The following is a 9,825-nucleotide window of genomic DNA, read 5'->3' on the forward strand; positions in this document are numbered from 1 at the left end:
AGGCCAAAAGGGACACTGAACCTACCAAGGCCAAAAGGTGAATATCATTGACACAGTTTTACACTACAGGGGCAGCCAAAAATTAACAAACTAATCTTTTCTACTGTTTTTTTTTTTTTTTTTTTTTTAGTTCAATACATATCCAATTTACACTGTTGCTGACCATGGTATAAAGGGTAGTTTTGGTAAGAGGCAGAAATGTTTCTTTTTGGAGGCTCAATAATGATGCAACAGGACATTTTGATGAGAAAATATATTGTAAATATATTGTGTATTATGTGCACAGTGAAATTGACCTGTTGATGGAGCATCAGTTGATTGATTTTAAACAGTTGTTCGATTCATGGGTGGCACTTCTGGTATAAAGCTGGGGTTAAGGCAGTCCCACTAGGAGAAGGGAGCTTGTGTGAGAGGCAGCAAGTGCTAGAGCCCTATAGGAAGGGGCCTAGTGTTGGTATCTCTGTTTGTCTCATTTTGAGTTCTGAAATCTTGAGGAGTTTTGTATTTTTGTTTTATGTATGGGAAGACACAAAGCAGGCTGTACTTCCTAAGGAGACTGCAGTCTTTCAATGTCTGCAGCAAACTGCTGTGGATATTCTACCAGTCTATGGTTGTCAGCGTCCTTCTTTTACACTGTGGTGTGCTGGGGGGGCAGCATATCCAAGAAGGACACATCCAGACTGGATACACTGATCAGGTGGGCCAGCTCTGTGGTCGGCATGAAGCTGGACTCTCTGGTGATGGTGGCAAAGATGAGGACACTGGACAAACTGCTGGATATTATGGACAATGCCAGCCACCCTCTGCACACCGTCATCAGCAACCAGAGGAGCCTGTTCAGTGAAAGACTGCTCCTGCCCGAGTGTAGGACTAACAGACTTAAGAACTCCTGTGTCCACCATGCCATCACATTCTACAAGGAGTAGATAGGGTAGGGTATGGAGGACAGAGGGGAGTGTTAGCCCCCTTAATGTGCAATAACCCACCCGGACACTCAATAACCTCATCCACCGCCAGCCATATACAGTTCAGTATATTTATATTTATTTATCTTAATGCCATACACAGTCCAGTATACTCAGTATATTTATCTTAATTCACTCTTATTCTATTCTATTTATATTCTGTGTCATTTGCAAACTGTCCTGCATGCTGCTCCTGTCTGTTGTTTGCAAACTGTTGTTGCAACTGCCTTGTGTACTGTGTCTGTCTGTATAAGCTGCTGGAAACTTAATTTCCCTGAGGGAGTCATCCCAAAGGGATCAGGTAAAATCTGTCTAAGTCTAAGTCTAAGTCTATTTATTTTCTGTTTATTTTTCTATAACTCACCTTCACAAATTGGTACTTTGCACCCGACTGGTAATGTAAATAAATAGAGCACCAGGTGAAGTATTTGAGTCTGTGCCTCCTTCTTCCACCACTGGGTCAAATCTTACATGTGGTGTCAGAGGTTAAAACAAGCCAGAGGATGCCTCCCAGGAAGGCCCAGCGACAGTGGCCAGAAGCTGATGAGGAGGAAGGTGTTACCGGAGGTGCTGAGGAAGATGGTTTCCAGTCAGAAATCAACTCTGGATACATCTGTCTAGTCTCGTCTCCCTTGGCTAGGATTTTTGAGAGTTTTATGCACCTGCAGATGGAGAGACAAAAGACAAGGAAATGAAGCTGCAAAGCAGGAGCAGAAGTTCAGCATGTTAAATCATCAAGTCACACAGCTCCAGCTGGACCTGGAGGCTGCCAGGACAGGTCAACCACCAGCACTGACTGTTGGAGTGCCAAGAGGAGAACCCAGGCTGCAAAGACTCTAAAGACAGTGAGCATTTTATTACCACTTTTGAGAGGCTGGCAGAGGCTTACAGCTGGGCAATGGCAGGATTGGGCTGTCAGGCTGATTCCGCTGTTGACAGGTAAGGCCAGGAGTGCTTTTGTGGCAATGAACCATGTGGACACAAATAACTATGACTTGTTAAAGGTTGCTGTACTAAAAAAGTATGAAATTGAAGCTGAGGAGTTCCCCCAAGAACTGTATACTCGTCTCAAGGAGTCATTCTGAAAATGGATCCAGTATGATATGTGAGTGTGATCCATCCACTGCTGCAGAAGCTACTGAACTGGTGGATGCCTATGTCATTGATCACAGGGGCCTGGGAGCCTAGCCACTATGCAGGACAAGTACCTATATGCATGACTAGGCCAGTGGTAGAAAACCTCTACTGGTAGAATCAACAAATCTCAAGGCCCAGTCAGGTCACAAAACTGAGAGAGTGCGTCATAACTGTAGTGACGTAGGCCATACTCATCCCTTTTGCCCGGTTAAAAAGGCCAAAATTACAAATCTGTGTTATGTCCCAATACCTGAGTTAATTCCTCCCCCAGATTCAGGTGACTCACCTGCGGCTGCTGTCCTGGTAAATGGTAGACCCCTGTCTGCATTATTAGACACAGATTGTTCACACTCTCGTTCAGGCCAGGTTTGTGCACAGGGAACTGTGGAATTAAGAAGAAAGAGTACCAGTTATGTATGTGCACAACCAAAATTCAGAGGTGCCTACAGCTGAGGTCTATGTAGAAGTACACAATCAACCTTACCTCATGAAAGTAGGAGTGGCTCCAGAGTTACTCTGTCCTGTGTTTGTTAGGGACAGATTTTCCCATTCTCTTGGATTTGATCCAGGAGAGCAGGAGTAGGTTGTGTGGAGTCGTCATCAGGTCTAAGGCAAGGGAAATCCTAGGCCCATCAGTTTTAGAGAAACCAGAGATTACTCAAGCAGATCCAGCAGTGTTGCAGGCAGTTTTACCTGTCCCACAGTTTCCAGGTACAGACAGCGATGCCTTTGTCTGCCCCATTAGACAAAGAGAGTCCAGCTTCTGAGGCAGGTCTTGCAGAGATACAGGGAACTGCTGCATAAAGTCATGTGGCTTGTCCTGAGGTTCCAGCTGAAACTACTCTAACTCAACTCTAACCTTGTTTAACAGACAAACACATTGGCAGAATTTTCCAAAAAGGCAGAACCTGGGCCTAGTTCACTTTTGCCTTTTGTGGTTGAAAAGGGTCTGTTGTACAGGCATTCTGTATATGGGAAACAGCTTGTCCTTCCTGAGGGTAGGTCACACTGTCCCATGGGCTGATCATTTGGGTTTCATGAAAACTTTAATGAGAATAAGTAAAAGGTTTTACTGGCCAGGAATGTAAAGGCCAGGTTCAAAACTACTGTAAAACATGCCCTGAGTGTCAGCTCACAGCAGGTGAGCATACAGCTCCAGCGCCCCTCATCCCACTCTCTGACATTTCCACTCCATTTCAATGTATTGGAGTAGATATTGTTGGTCCTGTAGGGAGGAGTCAGGCAGGCAACAAGTTCATTTTGGTCATCTGTGACTAGGCCACTAGGTATCCTGAAGCCTACTCCTTATGAGAAGTGACAGCCACGTGCTTAAGTTTTTCAGCCAAGTTGGCGTTCCCAGGGAGGTCCTTACTGATCAGGGGACAAATTTCATGAGTCGTACATTATCTCAAGTCCATCAGCTCTTAGGGATCAAAAGAGTGAGAACCCCCCTTTACCACCCTCAGACTGATGGACTGAATCGAGCGTTTTAACAAAACTTTAGTTGGTATGCTGAAGACGTTTGTGTCTGATGATCCGCTCCACCTCATACTGATGTGCCCTGTGAAGGTCAGACCACCCTGCTCAGTCGTTTGCCGGTGGGAGCTCTGGTCACACCTCTTGCAAAACAAAATGCTGGAGAGGTCAGTTTTTAGCTTCTCTGCTTATTCGACATAAAAAACAACAACTGGATGTGTTTGCATGGAAGTGAAGTCATAAATCAGTATTTTTGTCCTCTGCAGTTAAACCATGTTGTGTTTAGAGTGAACGTTTCTGTGAAGATATAAATGTGTATATGTGTATTTGATGTGTGTGTGTGTGTGTGTTTGTCATCTATAGAAGCCCCTCCCTGTGTGCACAGAACCAGGAATGTGTTGTGAGTTGTGGTTGGTGTGGAGCCTCCATGTGCCCGGCGATGGGCTGGCAGGACTGTGGTCAGAGATTTTACTGCCCCTTCCTGTGGTAAACTCAGTGAAGGTAAGATTTAACACCCTGGGTCACTAATCTGTCACATACAGTCAGCTAAAATATTAGCTGTTATCAAACCTCACAGGGGGGAACATTAGACGACACAGTGAATATGGGAGGAGGTTTATTGCTCCAGTCAGTCGCTTGTTGCTTCCTTTAAATTCAACAGTTTTCTCTCCTGTCTTGTATGTCAGTGCCGTGGCAACACTACCAGCCCACCAAAGGAGTGGAGGGGGTTCGAGTTGATAAAGACAAGAGACCTGAACTCAGTATGGGGTCGTATGAGATAATCAAGTCTCAGAAGGTTAGTTTCACCTTCTATACTCATCGTTTCATTGTTTGGAAGCAGCAATTTGGATTCTGAATGTGTAAAATGGCAACCTTGCAATACTACAATGCTAAAGCTTCCAAAATATAAATACTTGTAACCTGAGATACCATGGAAAGATGCCATGTGTGTGTGTAAGCTGTTCTTTTTTCTCAGGGTGAACCTGCTGCTCTGCTGCTAGCCTTAGATGTGTCTGCCTCAGCGCTGAGAGGAGGATATTTGGAGTTTGTAACACAACAAATACACTCTCTACTCACCTCTCTGAACAGGTAAACATGCTCCCACCAGTATATGTGTGGACACACACACACTCTTTAGTAGCAGAGTAGCATCCCTAGGCAGGTTTGAAAACAATCTTTAAAGCTTCATCTTATTTGTTTAGGGAGGATGGTGATGCCTTTTCGGACGTCCGTGTTGGTTTGATGACGTATGACAGCAGGATCCACCTGTATGACCTCAGCCCCGCCCTGTCCCGCCCACACATGCTGGTCATCACAGAGACAGAAGACCTGCAGCTTCCTGTGAGGGAGGGACTTCTGGTGCCCCTCAAAGACTGTTTAGACAGTATCAACAGGTAACAGACATGTTGACCAACGAGTCTGTCTCGTTGTCTCATACATCACTCCTATACTACAAGTAATATTTACATTTTATCTTCACGTGTTCACACAGTGAACCTAAAACTGAGGAGATCACATTTTGCTTTTAGGTAAAATAATTTGGTTACAATTACAACTTCCTGTAGTTTCATTATCTGTGTGTTTCTGTGTGTAGTGTGTTGCAGCTTATTCCTCAGTTCACTGCAGAGTGTGATGACTCTAGTGGAGTTCCACTGGAGCTGCCTGTCAAAGCAGGGTTAGCTGTACTGCAGGTCAGTTATCACTGCACAAACTTTGTCCCTATTCTATATTTATTTAAGTCTCATTTTGGCCATATGACGATGGATTCAGTCATAATCCTGATTATTTTACAAACTCAGTGATTTAGGAGAAATGTTATTTTGCTGATGATTATTTTTAGCCCTAATTAAAAGATTGCAATTCAGTCCATTAATGGTATTTTGAGATTTGTTTGTTTGTTTGTTTGTTAGGCCCTGAGCTGTCCTGGCAAGCTGCTGATCTTCCATACTGCCCCTCTGATAGAGATAGGACACACAAACTCCTCCTCAGGGTTCTTTGGCTCCAATAAACCAAAGGTACACACATACAGTATATATTGTACTTTACAGTGTCTCCAGAACTCTGGTGTGCTGCTCTTCAGCATGGTCATCTTAATTCCCTCCTCTTTTGTTTCTCACCAGTCCATCTTTCAGCCATCAGAGTCAGCCATCTCATTGGCCAAGGAGTGCGTCCGTCAGGGCTGCGGCATTCACCTGTTTGTCCTCTCCCAACAAGACGTGGGCGGGGCTTGGCCAGGGCACATTTCACATCTAACAGGTGGAGCTCTGCACACCTACAGCCACCTCCAGGTATGTCAGCAGCTCCGTCCCTCATAGCACTGAAACTGTCACAAGATTAACTACATACAGAATAAAATGAGATTTTAATTGTTGATTAGTTGTTGTGGTTTTTGTTATTAATAGTTCAACATTTGTGGAAAATATGCTAATTTGCTCTTTTGCCAAGCATCAGATGAGAATGATGAAAACACTGATACTTCTGTCCTAGTATCAATCTGCATTTATGGCTATAGCAAGCAGCTGGTTAGCTTAGCTTAGCATAAAGACTGGAAAAATGGGAAACAGCTAGCCTGGCTTTTCCAGTAATATCAAAATCTGCCTATCAGCACCTCTGAAATTCATTAAATAACACTTGTTTTAATTCATCGGATGAGTCACAGTGAATGTCCTGCTGTAGACTGGTATTGTTTTCATTTCCACTACAGGGAGAATTGGACCGAGAGCGTTTCAGCACTGGATTGGACTGGACTGAAAGAGGATTGTAGAGATGGACACAGGCTACAAGGCTGAGCTCAGGATTTTTGTCAGCAAAGGTGACCATTTTGTGTGTGTGTGTGTGTGTATGATTATATGTGTGAGTGTCCTTTAAAAATGCCCTGTGACCCCAATATTTGTTCCCGTCTCAACAGATTTACGCGTGTCCGGCTGTTACGGACTGTTTGTCCCTGGACCTAGCCCTGGCCAGGTCGCCATGGCAACCCTTGATTGGTGGACAACACTGGCTGTGGAGCTTGCCCACACCAGAGCTCTGGATGAGACGAGAGGTGTAGCCATACAGGTGGGCTCATGTTCATCATCATTTTTCAAACCAGCCACTTTTTCTATTTTTATGCAATCTCCTTCTGGTGATGGAGATTTAATTGAATTGTTACCCAGTTTCCAAAACATTTTTAAGGAGTTTGTACATGAACGGTGCAACAGAGTACCCATTCAGTTTGACTTGCTCTTGTTTTCACCATAACTCTCCTCTCTCCTCCTCTTGTGTCCCAGACTGTATTGTCTTACAGCACCCAGACAGGAGACAGGAGGACCAGGGTTCACACTCTGACCCTGCGATGCTCACGTCACCTTCAGGATGCTTTCCGCCGCTACCAGGCCCAAACACTACTCACCTTCTACTGCAAGAAGAGTAAGGAACATGCACTGTAGCTTAATGGATTATTTAGGTATTATACTGTTATTTAAATTTAATGCTTATCAACCCCTAACAATATCACCAGCATTGTTTATTTACAGTAAGTCTGCATTTGTCTCAAAATAATAACGGTCACACTAACTCCATACATTAACATGCGTCTGTCCAGTGTACTGTGCAGTGTTGGAGCGCCCACTACAGGAGCTGAGGGAAGAGCTGTAGACAGAGATAACAGAAGCACTGGTGTCCTACCGCAAACACTGCTGCTCTTCCTCAGTGTCTGGTGGACAGGTGAGGACTGGAAACAGGAAGGACATTTAAACTTCACATTTCAATTCTTACAGAGATAAGGATGCACTGTACTCTCTCTCTCTCTCTCTCTCTCTCTGTCTGTGTACTGTAGCTGGTCCTTCCTCAGTACCTGCGAGCTCTTCCTGTTTACACTGACAGTCTGAGGAAGAGTGAGGTGCTGCTGCCGGGCCTGAGGAGCTCCGTCCACCAGCGACTGCAGCAGCGCTGTCAGGTGCTCGGCATGGACACCTGCAGCACTGCCACACACTTCTACCCTCTGCTGCTGCCTCTGGTCAGTATGATCAGTACACAGGAGTTTGTCTTCATCGTATTTATACTACAGAAAAACTACTCTAAAAACAATTTAACAGGCTATGTGAAGTGTTTTTGCTTGTGTAGTTTTCACTTTATTCTCACCTGCAGCCGCTGTCGGTTGAGAACTCCAACCCTCCAAACCCAGAGAATGCACTGCGCTGCTGTGCTGCCAGCCTGGAGCCCAGAGGTCTGTATCTGGTCCACGCACCCCTCACTGGGCTCCTCTGGGTGGGAACCCAAGTCCCAGCGAGCACCCTGGTCGAGCTCTTTAACACCAGTTGCTTCTCCTCCCTGCCCTCTGGAGAGGTAAGAGGTTAAGGAGGATGTGGGTACACAAGGGCTATTACAGCAGTGCTGCACCTGCTACAGTTTATCTTTGTCATACTGAAAATATCCAACAAACAAAATGCCCAAACTGCACTAAACCTTTATAAATAGGTATTTTAATTTGTGGAAAATGGATAAGTGAGAAATCAAATCAGTCTTTTAATCAGCTGCAGCAGTTCTCTTGTAAAGATTAGTCAGTAATTTAAAACATACCTTCTCTCATCAGTAGATGCTAGCTCCGAGGGGCAAGAACAAAAAGCACATTACCTGTTAAAAGTCAACTCTGAACAGTATTTTGTGTGTGTGTGTGTGTGTGTTCTTTCAGACCAAGCTGCCAGTTCTGGAAAACCCTCTGTCCGTTAGTATTCGATCCCTCATCAACACGCTGAACTCCCAGATGCCCTGCGGCCGCAAGGTGAGCCGCTGACCCGCTCTGAAAGCAAAGATTCAACAACAGCCTCATGTGTCGGCCAGCACCTGTGACACTGATTTACACAGTTGCTGCTTGAATATGTGAGCTCGATCAATATCAGTAACACTACAATACAAACAAACTAATCAAGGCAGTGATAGATTAGCAGCTCCTGTGTCCTGCTCTGTAAAATTACTGTTTTTGTCAATGGAGTCTGGTATTCATATATAGTGAATAAAAAATAAAAAGCTCTGTTTCTATAGGAATCCTATCCCATTATGTTGTCAGACACTTACAATAACAATGTGAGTCTGTCAGTGGCAAAACAAGCACTTTAGTGGGCGTACTTTGACACACCCAGTTTGTTTACAACAGCAGCTGAAAAATAAGGGCCAGGTTCCTTTAAGATCTCAAACAGTGTTAAAACCTTCACTTTGTACCATCCTCCACATCCACACCAAATCATGTGATAAATCTTTCACAGTAGGTGTTGACCTCTTGACTGTGTGTCCTTCTTGTCCCAGCTGTGGGTGGTGAAGCAGGGTGACACCTGTGAGGAGGCTCTTCAGTGCCACCTGGTGGAGGACAAGAGTCCCAATGGAGGAGCGTCCTATGCAGACTTCCTCTATCATCTTCATGTCAACTCTGTCCGGCTGCTGCAGTGACACACACACACTCACACATTTCCTGACCTCTCTTGGTGCATTATCCTCTACAAAAAGATGCACTGCAGCATATTTGTCTATAATGAATTAAAAAAAAAAAAAAACAAGGAGAGTAACAAAAGTATTATTAGACATTATTGCAGTGTAGAAATATTAAAGGCCTGTTATCAGAGATTCAGGCAGTGCATGAGGATTTTAAGAGATCACTTTATTTATTTGACGACTGCTGTGATATTGTATGTGTGATGTGTGGTGTGACGAATGTGATCTGTGCTCTTGTGAAAATGTGTTTATGATGTTAATTTATTCCTGCGTCATGGCAATTCTCTAATCCCTCCCTGAGATTTGCGAGCGCGTGTGTGTATGTGTGATGTGATGCACACAGTTGGGTGTGTGCATAATCCCCTGTAAATAAATAAAAGCTTTAATTGAACCTAGAAGTACGTTTTAAATGTTTTTCCAGTGAAACTCAGCCAAGGGGAGAGGAGGTTTCGGTGAAGACAAGTGGAACAGTTTTCTAATTAATGGCAGAGCAGTGAAGTTGTGTCTTGGACGTCATACCTTGAGCAGCTGATGAATATGTGACTCAATAAGCCGAAAGGGCAACTGTTTAATGAGCCCAAGTGGCTAATAACACTAATTGGCAGCAATTACATTGCTGCAAGGGTGGGAAGCATGAGGAGGGGGGTTGGGGTGGCACAGGTGTTACTTACTTTGTTTCACTCACAAATCTTACTGTTCAAACCCTCTAACCACACGACAGAGAGCCTAAATGTGGTGTTGTTGAAACATTTGAGTCTGGACCAAAGCACTAACCAACCAA

At 44.4% G+C, this 9,825-nt stretch overlaps 1 protein-coding gene across 1 annotated transcript; it reads left to right on the forward strand.

Annotated features, from left to right (window-relative positions):
- The first annotated feature begins 3,633 nt into the window (after window positions 1-3,633).
- On the forward strand, window positions 3,634-9,360 carry si:dkey-13n15.2 (protein transport protein Sec24C). Its single transcript, XM_051075249.1, is given in 20 exon segments — window positions 3,634-3,654; window positions 3,656-3,745; window positions 3,942-3,968; window positions 3,970-4,059; window positions 4,061-4,079; window positions 4,265-4,374; window positions 4,555-4,667; window positions 4,781-4,972; window positions 5,173-5,269; window positions 5,489-5,593; window positions 5,699-5,866; window positions 6,283-6,318; window positions 6,321-6,390; window positions 6,487-6,635; window positions 6,848-6,986; window positions 7,162-7,283; window positions 7,396-7,575; window positions 7,707-7,904; window positions 8,251-8,340; window positions 8,862-9,360. Coding segments are annotated over 20 exon segments (2,157 nt in total). The 3' UTR covers window positions 9,003-9,360.
- The last annotated feature ends 465 nt before the right edge of the window (window positions 9,361-9,825 follow it).

This window comes from Lates calcarifer, linkage group LG13 (assembly GCF_001640805.2).
Source record: "Lates calcarifer isolate ASB-BC8 linkage group LG13, TLL_Latcal_v3, whole genome shotgun sequence".
Classification (NCBI taxonomy): Eukaryota; Metazoa; Chordata; class Actinopteri; family Centropomidae; genus Lates; species Lates calcarifer.